Consider the following 19,851-nt stretch of genomic DNA (forward strand, 5'->3'; position numbering starts at 1 on the left):
GAGACCCTTTAAGTTGATATCATCTAAAGCCTTCTGCATTTGTTACTTGCCATGTCAAAAAGTATTTCACTGTTCAGAACAACCCTGCGTTATACAGTGTATATGACAAATAAAACACTGACTTTGATATGTCTTATGTAAAATCTGACAATGATAGAAATCTATTTTATTTAATTACACATCAGCTGTGTAATCACAGTAATCTACCCATGCATGTTATAGTGGAAGAAGCTTTCAAAAGTAATTTAATAAGTATTTCTACAGTGGCATCTCTACACTGTGTTCATTTGACACCTTTACAGATACTTTTTTTTTTCTTTCTTTTTTTTTTACTACTGGCCGAGTTTGTGTTCACCAAGTAGGCGCTTACAGATCCCTGCTTCATGCCACATGATTGATCTAAACAAATCTGAAGCGAAAAAGAAATGCCCCTTTCACCCACATTTCAGCTTGACCGTGGTCGGACTTTAGATAAACGTGTAGTTAGCAGAGATCCCAGGACACCCCCACAGTCCTAAAGTGCTGAGCGTGGACAGGGTGGCTGGCACTGAAGAGGCATTCCTGCAGTCTGAACTTTATTCACCCTAGACCTTTCTCAACCCAGCGCAGGCATGACCTTCTATTTATACCCTCCAAAGCCTTTATTGTGCCCTTTGACTTTCTCTGCTGAAACAGTAGAGCCACCACATGACATATGAGATGTATGCATAACCTCCTCCCCCCATGTATGGTGTTCTTTATTCAGTGCAGAAGAACAACACACCCCTTGCCTGCCAGGGCCACGAAATGGAACTGAACGGAAATTTTAATGATAGAATAATAAAAGTGTTATCATAGTGAGTGAGTGTGTGTGTGTGACAAGGTTTCACTAAGTCAAACCTTGTTCTAGTAAAGTATTATGTGTGTTTCAATTTCGACAAGAAAAATCAGAGAAGCTGGGAAACAGCATAGGGTCGACGTCCTGAGGCGCTTCAAAGTTTGCTTGTCTTTTTTGTACAAATGTATTTTGAAAGCAGGTCAATAGAAATAAATAGTTTTATAATATTGTATATATATAAATATTTTTTTTTATAAAGAAATAGACCTGGGATTGAGGGTTTAGAGGGATTATAGTTGTATTGTTGGCTCATATGTTGGCATGATTCTATTTCTACTATGACATTGCAATGACAAAAAGGTTAAGGTGATAGTTAACGGTTTGTTTAGGCTAGCTCTGCTGAAGATGGGATTCAAATACTGGCGCAACAGACAAGCAGCAGTGTACTGGACTAAACTATTTCACAACATCTACTCGGATTACTATTGTGAAGTTTGATCTCTCGAAACCTGTCACAGAAATGCACCTAATTTCCAAAGATTATTTGTATTTTACAATATGTTTACATTATAATTATACAACTATACCTCTCAGGTAATGTAATAATTTCAACCAATATGTTATGTTACATATAGTCTCTACTTTATGTAACATAATATGTTATGTTACATATAGTAGACACCAAACAATGTTGGTGTCTACCTTTCTTTTGTGAACCTAATCATTTAATTTGTAAAGTAAAGGAACTGAATATAGAAAAAACAACTTTAACTAAAGCCGAATTTTGTTGAATTAATTTAGTACAAATGTATATTTTATAACACATTACAAGTTCCAGTAGTCAGTACAGCAGAGTACACATGGCATTTTCAGTGGAACCAATCATGGTGTGGTGTTCATTTAGGGGGCGGGACTCTGGGCTGGGCATTTTCAGTGATACCAATCATGGTGTCTGGTGTTCATTTAGGGGGCGGGACTCTGGGCTGTACGTGTGGCAGAGCTGAATGTAGTCGATTGAGTCCACCTAGCTAAACAGCGTATCGCACAGTCACCAGGTTTTTGGGCGAAAATGGTGAAAATAACAGTAGTGAAAACCAAGCCATACACAGACCAGAAGCCTGGCACGAGCGGTTTGAGGAAGAGGGTGACAGTCTTTCAACAGAATGAGCACTATGCGGAAAACTTCATTCAGAGTATCCTCTCTGTCGTGGAGCCGTCTGAGCGCCAGGCAGCCACTCTGGTAGTCGGGGGAGATGGACGCTTTTACATGAAAGAAGCAATTCAGTTGATCGTCCAGATTGCTGCTGCTAACGGGGTCAGTAACAAATTAAACGTGACGTTCAGTCTACAACCTGGGTCGTGTGTGGCTTATAAATGACAAGACCCTGCTTCATTACTACTACCTACTCACTATTAACGTCCATTTGCAAGCTAATGGCATTAACTTTAGTGCTCAAACAACTTTACGCCAAAGCTTGTTTTGTTGACACGGTCGCCTACTGAAAGATACGGAACCCCGACCCTAGACGGGCTCCGTAGAAAGACATTGCTACATTTCCCACAGTAAGCTGTCAATGCCACAAGGAAACAATTGAACAAAATTGTTTAATGTACAGTGTTGTAATACTGACCCTCAGCTATATGTTGCAATATGGTGTGGTATAAAGCAGCCAGCAAAACAGGGCTTTAAATACTGATACTTTGTGTCAACTTGGTTTAAATATTGCAATAGGCGCGAGGTGCATGACAATGTTCCCAGCAAGCCATTCCCTCATACTGGACTGTAGTGCATGTGAACGTGAACGTGTTTAGATGTTACTAGTGCTAGTCAGTATCAGTGTCCCCTTGGTCAAACCCCCGCAGTGGCATTTCGGAAAGTGCAAGTCGATCATTGCATGCAAATCAGTACCCTTGGCATTTAACTAGGCGCAAAGCCCACTGGACGTAGTTGCAGATGAATTGGCGTGTTTTAAACATTCGACATTTAATTACAATTGCAATTGGTCCTTCACTGTACCGTTGTTATAATGGGAAGTGCCACAGTGTTATTGTTATCAAATCAGCCGTGGTCGACTGCAATTGGCTCCTTCGCCTGTATGATGAAGCCTGGACTGTCAGCCGAATGGGGTCCGTAACGTAAGACGAACGTGCGGACTGTCACGTTGCACCCTGCGTTTATTTAATCAGAAATGGGGTCATGCATACCAACCACGATGCTCACCGATTCACAGATGCCCTTGCCAGATTATTTCTCGAATTAATTCATTATGTCCACCAAAATACATAAAACTAATTTTGGTATCCTAAGAATGAGTTACTAAGGACTTCAATTTATTGTCTTTCAAATCACAAATATTTTAAGGTACACTTAAGGGTTAGTTACATAAGGTTTAGCGAGACAAAATGTACAGTTTCAGTCAGAATTGTATATTATTATTTAATATTAAAAAGAAGCATCACTCAATGTGTTAAGTTACAAACTGTGTGTGTGTGTGTGTGTGTGTGTGTGTGTGTGTGTGTGTGTGTGTGTGTGTGTGTGTGTGTGTGTGTGTGTGTGTGTGTGTGTGTGTGTGTGTGTGTGTGTGTGTGTGTGTGTGTTCGTTCAGATTGGCCACCTGGTGATCGGGCAGGATGGCATCATGTCTACCCCAGCGGTCTCGTGTGTGATCCGCCAGACCAAGGCGGTGGGGGGCATCATCCTCACAGCCAGCCACAACCCTGGGGGGCCCAATGGAGACTTTGGCATCAAATACAACATCGCCAGTGGAGGTCAGTAGCAGTTACACAGTAGCTAATATTGGACCCAGCAGTCATTCTATTGGATAGCAGAGCTTCTGGGGAAAGGAAGGACAGAGCTTGAGCTGGAAGCAAAAAACACAGAAAGCAGCCGAGTTACACATTGTTTCCTGTTTTGTTACAGAGATTTTCTAGCGAACAGAAACGCACAAACCCTTTTGTGTGAGTGAATCAAGCTTTCAGAAGGAATTTTTTAATCTGTATTTCTACAGCAAATTTCTTTTGGCAATTTTATACTAAAATCTTTACAGATGTTTTTTATAGAGTTTACTAGTGCAGGCGGTAATTGGGTTTACGGTGACTAGCCAATTCTGCAGTTAGAAGGCAGATCCCTGCCTCCAGCAATACGATTGGCCCAAACAAATATGAAGTGAAAGAAAGTCGAACATGCGGTCACCAAGTTTTGAGCTTGTCTGCTCTAAGATTTTATATTCTTAAACCAAAGTCGGATTTGTGAGACTTCACAGTAGGTAGACCCCACATAAAGAAAAGATGAGTGTCCAATTATGTCATAGTTTGAATGGAAAATTTAATCAAGCACAATTTGACTAGAAATTTAAATTTCAATATAAATTCCATCTAGGTGGTGCTGTGCCTAAGTACACCAGCGCTTTCACATGGGTGTGTTTATGTATCTATGTATTAAGTGTTCAGCAAATATGCTAGAAACTGAACTACACCCGCCCTTTATGTTGTGTGTTTGTTTTAAGTTTAGGTTCATTAACCTCACCATTTGGCCACAGTTGACCAGTCGACAGAGCTTCATGTATATTCCTTCTTGTCCCCCAAACCCCCCTCCAAGGACCCGCCCCAGAGGGCATCACCAACAAGATCTACGAGGTCAGCAAAGGGCTGCAGGAGTACCCTATCTGCCCGGAAATAAAGGTGGACCTGTCTACCATTGGCAAGCAGACCTTCCAGGTGGACTCTTTCAAGCCCTTTACAGGTATCATGCGAGGGGCCAAGAAGACGGTTTCACCCATCAGCATGGTGAATCTCATGTCTTAGCAGTGTCTACTAATGTTGCAGGCAGTGTTGACCACTACGTAACGTACACAATAGGTTGCATCTTCATTTTGTTGTGCCACTAAATGAGAGTATTCTGTTATTCACAATTCACCATCAGTGTGCCTTGGCCGCTTCATAGCCCGTCAGACATTATTTTTCAATAGTATAATCACATTGGGATTGGTTCAGTTTATTTCACAGTTACCAGCAATGAATAGATATTCGTTAATTTCCTCTATAACGTTTAGATATCTACTTAATTATCGGAAAGATAAAATTCTTCTGCAGCGCTTTGAGAATATTTTTTGCACATTCTCAAGGAAACATCTTATCGATATTTAGAAATAGTGTTATCAATATTATAATTTAGTTAAAACATTTCAGTAAAATTCTATAGTCTCGTGCTTTAAGTCGTTGTGTTGTCTCTGCCTCAGTTGACATCGTGGACTCTGTGGAGGCGTATGGTGAAATGCTAAGGGGCATCTTCGACTTCCCTGCACTGAAGGAGCTTCTGTCGGGAGCCAAGCACATCAACGTGCGGCTGGATGCCATGCACGGAGGTGAGTTGCTGGGGAAGGCCCTGCAACCTCAACGTCCTTGGATGTTTCAGAAATAAAAAAAAAACTCAAATAAAAAAAACTCAAATAAATTGCTCTGCTTGGATCTACAATAGAAAATCTAATATAATTATACTGACGATGAAAAAAAGTACTTTGACAGACAAAAAATGTATTCCATGAAAATATTGATACAAATTGAAATAATGTATATGTAAAGGCTGATACTGTATTTGGTAGAATTAACCCACGATCCATAGTAGCCTGGCACCGCCCACCTACCTACTTCCGCTCAATTTTCATTTCACTTCAGTACTAGGTCTGGGTCTGCTTAATGTAAATGCGTTCCATGTAAACCAGATTTCTGGCGGTCCAATCAACGAACAGAGGGAGTGGCTGAGAACGATGACGTCTAGGTCGTGCGCCAGTTTCAGTTGTAGTCAGAGGAAGACAATGGAGAAGGATATGAGAAGCTATTCGGTCTGTTGTGGGATCGCTGCCGAAAATCGATCAATTAAAGCCGGAGCAAGAACAAGCTTTGCAGAGTTTTGTTGGTGGCAATGATGTTGTGGCGCTTCTCCCCACCGGGTTCGGGAAAAGTTAGATTTTTCCAGCTGGCTCCGTTAGTGGTGAAGGAGCCGTCGCACGACATACGTCCCGACCAAACGCTATGCGATTGGTTATGGCAGATCCAGAGTGGCACTGGGCAGAGATCCAATCATTTTAAAACTTGTACAGACACCTGCCTCCAAGTGAGTGAAAGTTTGTCAATTGAGCAGTTCCAGACCTTCTGTACAAATGAAATGAAGTACGATAGTCTGGTAGGACCAGGCTATATCCATAGGGCCCTAATGCTAAAATGCAGGCCCCTTTTTGTTCAGCCTGGAATTTAGAAGAGCAAATACTATGCCTTTTTGTGACCTGCTCAAGAATTTCTGCATTTGTTAGCCATCTAATGGAGAGGAAGTAGCTAGGAAATCCAATGCAGGGCACACTCTGAGGATAATGGAAAAACATACCAAGTTTCAGGTACCCAGTCGCCCTCTACTGTTCCAATTACTAATGCCAAAAAATAGAAGAACCTTAAGTGAATGTTTGTGTAAAAGGCAGAAAGACAGAGGGTGAAGAAAATGGAAGCCACCATTACCAATACGGTTTATAATTTCTTTCATATTTCAAACCTCACCAACTCTTCTACTATTTAGTGTTAATCCCCATTGTAATGTTCCTTCACCCTATCTGCAGTTGTGGGCCCCTACGTGAAGAAGATAGTCTGTGAGGAACTGGGCTCCCCAGCCTCATCGGCCGTCTACTGTGTCCCTAAGGAGGACTTTGGGGGCCACCACCCTGACCCCAACCTGACCTACGCGGCCGACCTGGTCCAAGCCATGAAGGGGGGCGAGTACGACTTTGGGGCCGCTTTCGATGGAGACGGTGTAAGTTATCCTGTAACTTGTTGTTTTTGTCAATGTGTCACTCAGTACGTTTACACGCAACGCTTCATCCGCCATAGTTCGATTATGCACCTCAATTGGACAACTGCAATTGTCTGAGCACATGGCAGTGAGAAAATGTAATCATTGGCCGAAGCATGTCATACCCCGGTACGAAAGGTGGCGCTTTACCCATTTCAACTAGTGGTAATAGAGTCACCGGCTGACCTCTTTACAACCCCAGCAACAACAAACTCAGGTGGCATTCAAGAAAGATGTTTTCAGTAGACAGCTGTCAGTTCCGGTCCATGTCATTTCTCTGACGCTCCATTGTTCCGACCTCTGAGGTGTTAATGTGTCAATGTGTTAATGCCTAATAAAGGGAGACATCTCAAGAAAACTAATGTCCCTTAAAAAAGGGAAAGAAGGATGAGGAACAAAAATAAGTAAAGTTCACATCTTTTCTTCTGGAACACAACTACCAACCCTTGACTCACTGTTATCTTTCTTTCTAAGGATAGTTTTAGCTATTTAACACATAGAGGTTCTGATTAGGTTATTGGGAAAGAGTTTTCAAATAATGTGGTGCAACTTTCCAATATAATCGGTGTAATAAGAAGTCTTTTATAATGGCTGCCACCAATGAAAAGTCAGGCATAACTTCTCTACTTCTTCGGTTGGCGGAAAGAGGCATATTTTGACTACAAGCATTTTTTTTGTATAATAAAGTAAAAAAATAACACAAATCCCCATGTTCCGAGAGTCCGCCCCCACCCTGAGTGTTGCTCCTTTTATAGTGTTTTGAGTGTGTTTTGTGTGGTCCCATCTTCTCCCTAGGACCGCAACATGGTGCTCGGTAAGCACGGCTTCTTCGTCAACCCCTCGGACTCGGTGGCCGTCATCGCGGCCAACATCACCAGCATCCCCTACTTCCAGAGGACAGGCGTGAAGGGCCTGGCGCGCAGCATGCCCACCAGCGCCGCACTGGACAAGTGAGGCCCCTGCTGGACACATTTCACAGCAGCTAGACTGATTGTCTCGAATGTGGGCCCAAGCATTCTCACTAATCAGACTTTGGATTGATAATCAAAATACTAATTCATTACTAATCTAAAATCTGATGGTCAATGAGCTCAAATCTAGGGTGAGCTCATATTTTTTTCGTCCAGTCGTTGCCGGCGGCGTTGGATCTGTAAGCGCCTAAATGGTGAACACAAACTCAGCCAGCACTGTGAAGAATTTAAATGAACACTGTGTAGACTGGCCCCTGTAGAAATACACACTGCCATTTACTTAAGGCCTAGCCGGTTAATAAGTGCCTAAAAGTAACCTAGTGTGTTCCTTAACAATAATTGAAATATGGTACTATGTAAAAGTAAATATTTTAGGAAATAAATGCAAACAATTAAGCCCCTACTAGTTTGCATTCATTCTCCTCAGATTGTCCAGCTGGGCTTTTGTTTTATTTCTTCTAAAGCAGTGTGTGTTTTTGTCCCAGCGTGGCCAAAGCACTGAAGATGCAGCTGTACGAGACACCCACCGGCTGGAAGTTCTTTGGGAATCTGATGGATGCGGGCAAGCTGTCACTCTGCGGTGAAGAGAGCTTCGGCACCGGTGAGCAAGCCTGCTTATCTGCGCGTTTCCACCGGCGGGTGCCGTTAGGCCCAGTACGTTAAGGTCCGTAGTAGGGATCGACCGATATATCGGTCGGCCGATATTCGCGGTTTTTACGTGTATCGGTATCGGCTGATACACGGCTGATTTTCGCCGATTTTTTTTATTTTTTTTACTTGTTCTACCTCACCTGTTTTTAATATTTGTTAAATATTGTTCATCTACTTGTTCTTACTTGTTCTACTTCACCTGTTTTTACTATTTGTTAAATATTGTTTTTTATATTGAAGTTCAATAAATGTTCCTTTAAAAAATAAATAAATAAATAAATCGGGTCAAGAAAATCGGTATCGGCGTATCGGCTAAGGCTGATGAAAAAATATCGGTATCGTATCGGCCCTAAAAAAAAATCGGTATCGGTCGATCCCTAGTCCGTAGTGTATATGCGGTAAGGCGCAGCACAGTTATGGCTCGCGTTTCCACCGCCGACTGTTCCCTTATGGTAGGGTGGAGTTTAAGCCGGATGGCGATAGCCACAGCAGCTACGCAAGCATCGTGACCTCATAGCAGGCCGACTGTCTCAATTCAGGGGACGCATCCTTTCGAAGGCTGCATTCAAATGCCGATTGCGTCACTGCGACGCGTTAAGGCTGTCCCATTTCGAAAGGCTCCTTCAAATGCGGCCGACAAATGCAGCCTTCTTTTCCCGGATTTAAAGGATTCGTAGACCTTCACGGTCTACGAAGGCCACACCTTCATAGACCGCGTCCTACGAAGGCCACACCTTCATAGACCGCGTCCTACGAAGGATGCGGTTGAGACACAGTCTAAAAAGTGTAGCCTGCTAATAAATCGAATGAAAAAGAAGAACGCGACCCAAAAAAATTAGCAACAATGTAGGACGTACAGGAAGGACGGCAAACTTTTGTGCAACATTTTCTTCAATAAACAAAGTTATCGTCGTTGTCCAGAAATACCTTGCGGGTATTGTTTATTCATTATTATCCCCCTGTCGCACGGAAGAGACGATTCTGTCGACCAATCAACGGACGGCGTGTTTACGGCTAATGGTTTGTTCCTGAATCCTCGAACGCCAGACTTCCGAGTCGAAAGTTGAAGATCCCCCAGCTTTCTTGCGGCATTTCTCGAAGGCACGCCCCCCTTTTATCTTCATCTTTCGAAAATCTGAGAGTAGACCAAGAGCAGTGATGACGCTCTCAACAAAATGGCTGCGCCCGTGAAGAGATTATCTTTTTTGTATTTGTACCACGTAGGTCATTCTATTGTCGATTTTAAAAGCTCTTACACACTTAACATTGCATTGCTACTTTATTCCAGTAACCAATTTATGCATTGCATGGTCTTGCTTTGCGTGCAATATAATGTAAAGTTGTGTTTGCTAGAGAGGCTAATGTAGCTAAACATAAACAACGACTAGCCAATTTCATGCCACAATCACAAAGACGAACAGGAACTCTATGAATGCTCCGAGACGTCAGACGTGCAACTCGGAAGGCTGGCGTCCGAGAATTCAGGAACACACCGTAAGTCCGGACCCCGCCCACTTTGGCGGTGGAAACCAATAATGTCTGTCTGCAGCCTGAAGGACATAGACATCCACATCCAACTGCTACGTCACAATAGTCATCGTTTTTATGCCAGAGATGATGTGAATAACTTATGTCCCTTTTAAACATCGATATAGTGGGACATTTTTCAGGTGACTATTTTCACTGTACATTGCTAAACGCTACATTCTAACGAGGTTCACAGGCTAGCGCAACAGGCTAATTGTTAGCGCAACAGGGTTAGGGTTAGCTGGGATAGGGATAGGGTAGTAGTGGTTTGGGTTAGGGATTGGGAAAGAAGAGATTGAACCTTTCCACGCACAGGGATTTAAACCACACTTCGCCACTGGATAGGAGTGAGTGACGTAGCAGTTGGATGTGGATGTCTTACAGGCTGCAGCCAGACCCTACTCGTGGAAACGCTAACCGTTCCGCACCTATTCATACCTAACCAAACTGCACCCGCTGGTGGAAACGCGCCATACACGATGTTCTAGCTAGCCTTACCATTAAACACACCTACATGTTGATGGGTCACCCTGCTGGAACTTTGGTGAGCAGAGCCTTCTCTTAGCCTTGTCATTTTCTCACGTTTTTTTTATGGATGTTTTGTTTGTTTCCGTTTGTGATTTTCCACTCTTTTTCTGATTCATGCCATGTACCTCCACACTTACTCTCATTCTCTTCGCCCCTTGGTTAGACTACATGACGCAAATAATAGTTTTTAGTGTTTTCATTGGAACACAGCATCACTAAGATGCTCTGTAGTGGATGATACATCATACATCGTCATAAATCATTCAATCAGATTTGAGTTATGAATATACTAAAATAACTTTTTTTTTTATAGAATCAAAGATAGTTTTTATAGTGGAACTCCTGTTTAATCAATTGACAATGATAATAATGTTTATAATTAATGGTCCTATTTTCACATGAATCTAAGCCTCTCTGTTGTCTTCTCTTTGCTATGTTGAACCAGGTTCTGACCATATCCGTGAGAAAGATGGCCTCTGGGCCGTGCTGGCCTGGCTGTCCATCCTGGCCGTTCGCAAGCAGAGTGTGGAGGAGATCATGAAGGAGCACTGGCACAAGTTTGGCAGGAACTTCTTCACCAGGTCAGCACATATCCTTTTGGTGACAGTGACCGTCGTGGAAATATCAGAAAGTGAGTGATGGCGGTTAGAGCAAAGCGCAACGAAGTATGGAAATACTTTACAGAAATAGGAGATCATAAAGGGAAATGTAAAATATGCCAAGCGAAATTGTGCTACCAGAGTACTACAAGTACTATGCGGCAACATAGGCAACATAGGCAACATCCTGAAACACAACGGTGAGTTCGGGAAAGCAGGCCCGCAGCAACCAAGTGTGTAGGCTATTTTCACCGCCGCAAGACGCAGCTGTAATCCCGGCCGTGGAGAGAAGATCACAACGCTGAGTATTTTTTTAGTTCATTTGCTGCTGTTTTATTTACAGCTTTAAATTATTTGTAATGGTTAGGCTACTTGTTTCGGTGTTTTTCTAAAACCGTTACAGGCCTTTGTTCGACGTGATTTAAATTGTGAGACGCATATTTACTTTTGTAAGGAAAATGTGTTATGAACGTTTGCAAAAATAAATAAGGAATACTCTGATAACTGACTGTTTTGATTGAGAATAAGCATTACATGTTTAGCCCTATTCCTGCTGCAGATGCATTGCATTCTAAAAATAGATTAGATTAAACGAGTACTCGATTGATCCTCGAGGAATTCATTCGATCACTCGAGTTTGGAATTTACTACTCGTGCCCATCCCTAATAGTTACTAGTCAATCTAAAAGGAACTGTTTACATTCTCCTTGGATCATAAGATACCTACCTTCCTCTTTCTAATGATATGTTAAGATAGTTCACATTTGCATCCCCACTGTAGCCACGAAGTCTGATACTCAGGCCAAACCAATCGATTGACTCCTTTGTTGTGTATATTCCTTTAACTGTGTTGCAGCCTTGCTTGCAGGCTTGCAGACATGTCCACTTCCTCCATAGTGTCTTGCAGTTTAACTTGGTCCCGCCCGCCAATCCTAAACCCTCCACGATGGTCACTCCCACTCACCTTTGTTACCTATGTTTTCACTACCCACAATGCAAACATTTTTCAAAAAGAATCTTGTTCACCCATTGTCTCACTGAATGTATCCTTGGTAATTTTGCAGCCTGTACTTTCCCATGATCCTGCTCTAATATTAAATCCAATATTTTACTGGCCGACGGCCCAGACCCTACAGCTTTCTAGATTTGGGTCTGGATTTCCAGGCTAAGCCTCCCTCAATTTACATCATAAAAATGAAACAATGATGATAACAAATGTTACAATGTCTCAATCTAAAGAAATTAACATTCATTGAACTGTCTGTAAATCATGCCGAAGAAAGTAAAAAGAAAAAATAATAATAATCGTTCATACCGAAAATAACCCGGCCGATACACGTAAAAACGCAAATATCGGCCATACATGGTCGATCACTAATTAAAAGTGATATGGCACCACCCTGTGAGGAATCTTATAACTGCAGATTCCAAAATAAACACTCCCCATATGGGACTATTCATGTACTTTACATTGTATAAGTTAAGTGTGTTCAGATAAATTTTTCCGGCATTCATTTTGGTTAAAATAACATGGAAAATAAATAATGACACAAAAAAAATAGATAATTATTTTTGGAATATCGAGCAATACCTAAATGCTGTAAGATTTAAATGAATTCTCCTTCTGCGTGGCTGTTATCCCCGGTTTAACCTCTTCTCTCTACAGGTATGATTATGAGGAGGTGGACTCTGACGCAGCCAACAAGATGATCACAGAGCTGGAAGCGGCCATGTTGGCTCCCTCTTTCGTGGGGAAGAAGTTCTCGTCTGGCGACAAGACATACGAAGTGGCCGTCTCCGATAACTTCGCCTACACCGACCCTGTGGACGGGAGCGTGTCTAAAAACCAGGTGAGCTTTCAGATAAAGTCTGTGAGTGGGATTGTTTTGCTGTCTCTGTTGTGGAAAGTACAACACTTAAACTCTAACAAGGGAAGAGATCAGTAAACCACCGAATGAAGTTTACAACTTTTATCAGAACTTAAACAGTAATACAAAAGCCGAGCTGGTCTGAAGAACACCTGCCTTTCCAGTTTCGGCACACAGTTTTTATTCCCTCGCTTCTCTGATTCCTCCCAAGAGCTCAAAGGCAAGGTTGTTATCAAACAATGCCCATACAGACTTCACCATCAACCGACTTCCATCCTTATCATTATTCAATTTTTTTTTGCAATGTATCATCGCCTAACTTCTCAATGTCCTCATCTGAACATTCTCTACCTTTTTTATCAGACACGGTCATGCATGTGCCATTCACAGATCTTCCTATTAAAGCCCTGTAAAGGTAAAGGCTGTAAAGTAAAAATGTAAAGGCTCTTCACGCCAGGGGCGTAATCTGTCCCTGAACAAACCGTATAGATGATTTGTCCCTCTGAATCTCTCCTGATGCTACTGCCTTGTGCCACCTTGGTCCCCAGGTTTGAATATTAGTACATACTGCAGGCATGAACATCGGATGACCATTCTAAGAAACAAGAGTCTCTTCAGAAGAATCTCAGTGTTTTTCTGACCTTATGTCATTCACATAGCATACAGGGCAAGATGATTATAATAAAGGGTATAGTAAAATGAATCACCACATGAGAGCGAGTTGTGTTTATTAATTATCAAAATAGTTAATGGTAGAAGCTGGCTTTTGTAAACTTTAATTAAAAGTAAAAGGTGTAAATGAAGAGGGTTATCCAAGTTTGGCATAGAAAATTGTCATAAATGTTGGCATGGATTTTTCTCTCTCTATTTCTCAGGGCCTGAGGATAATCTTCTCTGATGGCTCCAGACTCATCTTCCGTCTCAGCGGTACAGGCAGTGCAGGCGCGACCATCAGGCTCTACATAGACAGCTATGAGAAGGACCCCCAGAAGATCTACCAGGACCCACAGGTCAACACACACCCTGAGTTCTCCTTGTTGAAAGTTGATTGTAGACAGATTACACTTTTATCTCAATAGATCAAGAAATATCTCTTGTTTTAAGATTATTTCCAGGTTTTATTCCCCCAAAATGAATTGGAAAGGCTGGCTTTTTCTGTTGCAACAATGTTAGCACCACATAGTGGTGCCAACAATTGTGATGCAAGGCTAATAACAACGTATTCCTAAACTCAACTATACTAGAAAAGGGAAATGGTAATGTTACATTTGAGCCACCAGGATGCATCCTAGCTCAAAATGTTTCTCTTGTTTGCTTCAATTTTAATCTACCGTAGGTTAGAGTTTGTAATATGTGCAACGATTAATAGGCCCCCAGCAGTGTGTGTGGGAGTCGGCCCTGACGGTTCCCCCTTTGCTCCAGTACCGGGCCAAATGTATGTTCTGCTCTGATCTTAACTCAAGGCTCCGGGCCCTGTTGTGGGCTTCAGGGGGCCACAGGGCCAGACGTTGGAGCCCTTTTGACTCCCAATGGTGGATATAAAACCTTGCATTTTGAAGTTAGGGTTCAGGACTTGAGTTATAGTTTGTTATTTGAGAGAGAAGAAAGAGGGGGAGAGAGCTTTGTGAGAAAAAGCAAGTTGGAAGAGAGGGAGAGAAAGAGACAGAAGTAATGGAGGGAGGAAGCAAGAGAAAGTGGTAAAGGTGGGAGGGAAGGAGGGAGGGAGGGAGGGAAGCAAGCAGAGAAAGTGGTAAAGGAGGGGTAGTGGGAAGATTTGTGGGATACATTAAGATTAAGAGCCCCATCTTGACACTTAAACTGATACAGACGGGAAAGCTATGGAGAACACCGGGAATTACAATGACTAAGGCTTTTTAATGCTCCGTTTGCTTTGGTTCTCTTTCCTTCTTTCCATGACTTAAAATAAACTCTTTAGTGTCTACATTTCTTAAATCAAATGGTTCCTACTGTGGCCCAGAAATAGCAGGTATTTAAGATACTCTTTGGATCTAAAGAGATCTTTTAATTATATAATAAAAAGGTATTGCGGAAGAAAAGAATGCCAATATTCACATGAATGTATTTTTCCCTCCCACCCCTATCCTTAACCTCATGTTTCCGTGCCTCTGGCTTGCAGGTGATGCTGGCACCGCTGGTGGACATCGCTCTGAAGGTGTCCCAGCTCCAGGAGAAGACTGGGCGCACTAAACCCACAGTCATCACATGATCCCCCCCTCACCCCTAACACATCAAACACCCTGACGCGGCAATCCTCCCAAACACACAAACGCATATCGGGACACCACTGAACCTTTCCCTGGCTGCGGGTGTCCTTCGTACCTAACCTATCTTTTACCCAATCACCAAGCAGAAGCGGAACCAGAACTCCATCATTGATGATTCCTGGTCTCCGACTCCGACTCAGATCAAAGTCAGTCACATGTCTCAAAGACCTAATTAGTACGCAGTCCATCTTTGATTGTCCACATCTCTATTCTCTGCTTCTAAGTGGTGAAATTGTGAACTCTGTAACCAAGGGCAACTTGTGACCCTACCTAGTGCCTTTCCTTCACAAGCCTACGAAATATCAACTAAAACACATCATGACATTAACCATCGGTTAACAAAAGTATATCAGAAATAAAAAGATTACCTCACACAAGAAACTGAAAACTGTTTTTGTATAATGTTTTCATTGAAATGGATTCTGGGTGTTATCCGTAATTTTCGTGTACGCGTACATGCGTGTGTGCGTTTGTGGTTTGAACAAACCGAGCAAACTTTGACGCCAAACACCTCTCCATAAAACAAGTGTTATTAATGTTGAATGAATCAGACAATAGACTGGATGGGGGTCTGGCCCACACATCGGCTCTCATGCTCTTTTGCACGGCACGCTATGAACGCACGTTTCCTCCCTGAGATTCAAAAACACGCTTCCTATTAGTTGAGCACAGCCGAGTCATGGTATTTTGCTTCTAGTCCTGGGCCACAAAGCTTCCTTTATCATCAGACACTTTTAGCCACACAAGCTCACTGGCTGAGGCTATCATATTTCTCTGAGCTGAGATCCCACTTTTCTTTTGCCGTCCATTCAGAAGGTGTGGTGACCATACTGACCCAGTAATCTGGTGCAAAGGGGTTCTCCGCCATGCTAATCCCAGGAGGCCACGGCCACAACTGCCGGGCTGCCCGCTGCAGCCAAGCGATACTTCACTCTGGAGAAACTGCGCTCACGTGTGGCGCTCAGCCGCCCCGGGTCGGACGAGAAGTTGTCACTTCCTGTCAGACATGGCATGATGACCCGTGTGGTCCAAAAATAAACCCTGAAAACCATTGAGTCAGCATTGAAGAATAGCTCTCTCCGCGACTCCGGAAACCAATGGCAGTCTTGAAGGCCGCGCCTGAGGAAAGTGCGGAGAGCTGGAAGTCTGAGGACCTGTGTGCGTGTGTGGGTGGGTGGGTGGGCGATCAGCCATAATTGTCTGGCTGGCGATTACTCTCTCATCGTTACTCTCTCATCGTTACTCCCAGCAGAGAGTGGAAACGAGCGTGCTCGGGATAAAACATAAATGATAGTAGTTCCTCTCACATGTGAGCTTTTCCCAGGGATGAACACAGAGATCCTGTCCCGGCCAAAAAGTCCTCCCAAATATCCAGGCGCTGGGTTCTTCCAAGCGAAGTTCTCGCTCCAGAAGGGAGAGCCAGGGCGCATGGCCAAGAGGAGAGACCGATGACCTGTTGGGAAAGAATGTCTGCGTAATGAGACCGTCAACATAATGCTGATAAATGATTGGCCTTATCACAGTAAGGTAAGTCCTGCAAGGCCACCACTAGCCAAGTCTGCAGGAGCTGGACCAGACCCAGGGCTGTGAGATCTGGTATTTTTTTTGTAAATGTAGTTTTTGACAAGAGCCCTTGGGAATTTTATGTATATATTTTTGTATAATGAAATGACTGATAAATAGGCCTGGTTGTAAATTGTAATCATTGTTATTACTATCATCACTTTTTGCAAGAATGATCTCTCACACACAGTGTTTTTTTACTTCCATGAGAAGCAAAAAAAGAACAAATTGCTTCAAACTGCACATTATTTTAGGTTTCGGATTGTGCCGGTCACCGTCGTCTATAGTGTCCATCACCTCAAAGTAACGTGTTACCCGTAAACAGCTATCTGTCCAAAACAAAAGTCTAGCATGTAAAATAGCAGATTGGCCTATTACTGTCGTTTCTCAGATATGTATGGTGACTTTTACTGACATTAAAAGGGGAACCACATTTATTACCTGAGGTTACACAAACAACCTATATTTTCTTTATTTTTACAAATATTCAACTCAAACAAGCTTTTAATGGGCAGTTTATTTGAAGAATATCGGTTGATATTCTGTAAGCAGCTTCCAACAGTCCTTTTTTCTGTGTGCCGTTTAGCAGTGGACCTTAAAGGCCTTCTGTCGTCCATTACTAATACTGGATTTGGCAGGTAGGCTAGGATGTGGAACCGCTTTGAAGATCTCCACTCCACCCACTTCTGGGGTAGTGGTGTGCATTAAAATCTATAGAGGGGTGGTGGTAGGGTTGGCCGTGGAGGGGGTTAAATGAAAAAGAAAACGCATTGGAAACCGTTCCAAGCTTTCAAGGCACCGCGTTGTTCCAGCACTGGGATGCTGACACAGTGCTTGTGAGGGAAGTCTCCCCAGCACCAGTAATGGCTACCAGCTTGTATTTTGATTGGCTGTCGTTACGTCAGGTAATCACAACAAGGCTTACATTAAGCCCGCCTGGTCGCCCGCCGTCAGATGTCCGTACGTTGCTTGGCAGGGAGCTCACTGGTTTTGTTTAGGTTTTGTTGAGCGTCCTGTTCATCTCTTCCGCCTATGGGTTGGGAACAATGGAGTAGAACTGTTACGGACAACCCCTGATCCATCACAATATACCACCAAAGTAGCTCTGAGGAGAGCAGGCAATTCTAAAAACATGTGAGTGAAGTCTTTTTAAAAAATTTGGTTGGTTGTTTCTGCTCCATTATATTAAATGGTAGCAACATTGGAATTGTTATTATCGGTATGTATAGACAAAAAAATTAATAATAATAATATGATACTACTATTCATGCTAGTAAAAGACCACACCATATACATTCGGTTCTGGTTAAAGCTCAGCCTTGCAGCATGTTTTTTCAGCATCTAATGTGCAATTAAGTGGAGAGGATTAGTGGTCAGAGGATTCCTTCATTAGAACCTTATGCTGAAGCTGAGGTTAGGGCTGTAGGCAGTACTGTTTTCCCTTGATTTCACTCATTGCAATTATATAATCCTTGTAGTCGCTGTTAACCCTGCCCATTTGTTCTGTTCTGGCAGCGCCATGGTATGGCCGATGAGCCTATGGGTTTATTAGATATCCCTTTTTTCTTTTTCAAGCATGAACTTTAAACTTTTCATAAACCGGGTCATTGAGTTTTCTCCCTGAATGCAAGTTGTGCCGGAACTCAAATCCAGCCCCGAAAAGTCCCAATAAGTGTTCTAGCATGCACAACCGAAAATCTATCTCATCTTTCTTGTAATTCAACTTTAAAACATGTTTGTAAAGTTAAAGAAAGATGCTACCCCTGTACTCTTTGTATTTACTGTCTTGTAGTTTTGTCCTGCTAGTCGGGGAGTAAGATGGAAAAGAAAAGAAAAGAGCGCGACCGCTCGTCTGATCTGTGTTCTAATCGTGATGAGGTCCGAACATCCAGGATTGAGCCATGGCTGACGAGGCTTTTATTTTGGTAAGATACTGTAGAACAGAACAAAGTATAAAATCAAAAGAAACGATGTTCCATCGTTCTGGTGGACTCGGGCACTTTGGTTTAGATGAATTCCCATTACTGCATTGTCCAACTGAATGAACATCAGTTTCATGGCATTCTTTTAATTAAAACAGAGATGGTTCTCCCTTCTTCAATGGTTTAGCAAGTCGTTGACCAAATACATTCCTTTGGTCAGAGTCGTTACGCTTGTAAAAATGAGCCATCCTGCCCACCCTGGACTATGGTGATATAATCTATAAAATGGCTTCAAAAACAAAACTACACAAACTGGACCGTCTTCACCATTCAGCTATCTGCTTCGCCACCAATGCTACTTATAATACACACCACTGTGAACTTTTCAAACTGGTGAACTTTTCAAAACCGCCGACTACGACAATGGCTCCAGTTCATTTATAAAATCATCCTGGGCAAAACCCGTCTTATCGTTCCTCCCTTCTCCATCTCTCCAGAAGCATTTACTGTGCAAGATCATCTGAGTTTAGCAAACTCACAAATCCAGGAGTACCTTCGGCCGAAACTCCTTTAATTTTGCAGCAGCTTTTGACTGGAACACCATTCAGGACAATCAAATTTACAGCTTTTACATCACAGTCTGCCTTCAAGCAGAAACGTAACAATATTTTAGTTGCTCCTGTTCTCTCTTGCATACACCCGTCACACACAATATAACATCATAATAATTTTTTTCCACCCTGACACATCCATCTGCTCGCACGCACACGCACATGCACACATGCAGGCACACCACACACACATCCCTTCATTTGTGTATTTGTTATTTTTATCTGTACTCCTGTTGGGGCCTCTTGGACCAGATCAACATTGAAAATAAGAAACGGTTCTTAGTTGTTTTCTATCTGGATAAAATAAAGGTTACAAAATGTCAAGATACACAAACAAGTCAATACGTGGTCATTTCAAGCAAAGCTTGAAATCAGTTGTTTATGGGATAATGTGTCATCTGTTTTTCGTATACTCTTGATTAAATCTGTTCCGATTTCATCGATTATATGCTGGCCACATGTTTATTTCTGAAAAAAATAATATCGTCATACTAGTATTTTGAGAAGTGTACGGGTATCTGATATCTAACTACCACATCAGGAGAGAGCTGTCACTCGCATACTAATGTATCTACATTTGGTTAGCAACAGCGGACCACCCAGAAGATATTGGAGCACACTGCCAAACTTTTAAATATCTAATCAAATATGTATAAACATCTCCGTCAGGGTG

At 42.5% G+C, this 19,851-nt stretch overlaps 1 protein-coding gene across 1 annotated transcript; it reads left to right on the forward strand.

Annotated features, from left to right (window-relative positions):
• The first annotated feature begins 1,787 nt into the window (after positions 1–1,787).
• pgm1 (phosphoglucomutase 1) lies at positions 1,788–15,470 on the forward strand. The gene is made up of 11 exons (XM_060067175.1): positions 1,788–2,132; positions 3,424–3,586; positions 4,416–4,559; positions 5,056–5,181; positions 6,424–6,614; positions 7,449–7,603; positions 8,110–8,225; positions 10,776–10,911; positions 12,596–12,779; positions 13,673–13,807; positions 14,935–15,470. The coding sequence occupies exons 1-11, from the start codon at positions 1,887–1,889 to the stop codon at positions 15,022–15,024; spliced, it is 1,686 nt and encodes a 561-aa protein (XP_059923158.1). The 5' UTR covers positions 1,788–1,886; the 3' UTR covers positions 15,025–15,470.
• Positions 15,471–19,851: the final 4,381 nt, after the last annotated feature.

This window comes from Gadus macrocephalus, chromosome 12 (assembly GCF_031168955.1).
Source record: "Gadus macrocephalus chromosome 12, ASM3116895v1".
NCBI lineage: Eukaryota > Metazoa > Chordata > Actinopteri > Gadiformes > Gadidae > Gadus > Gadus macrocephalus.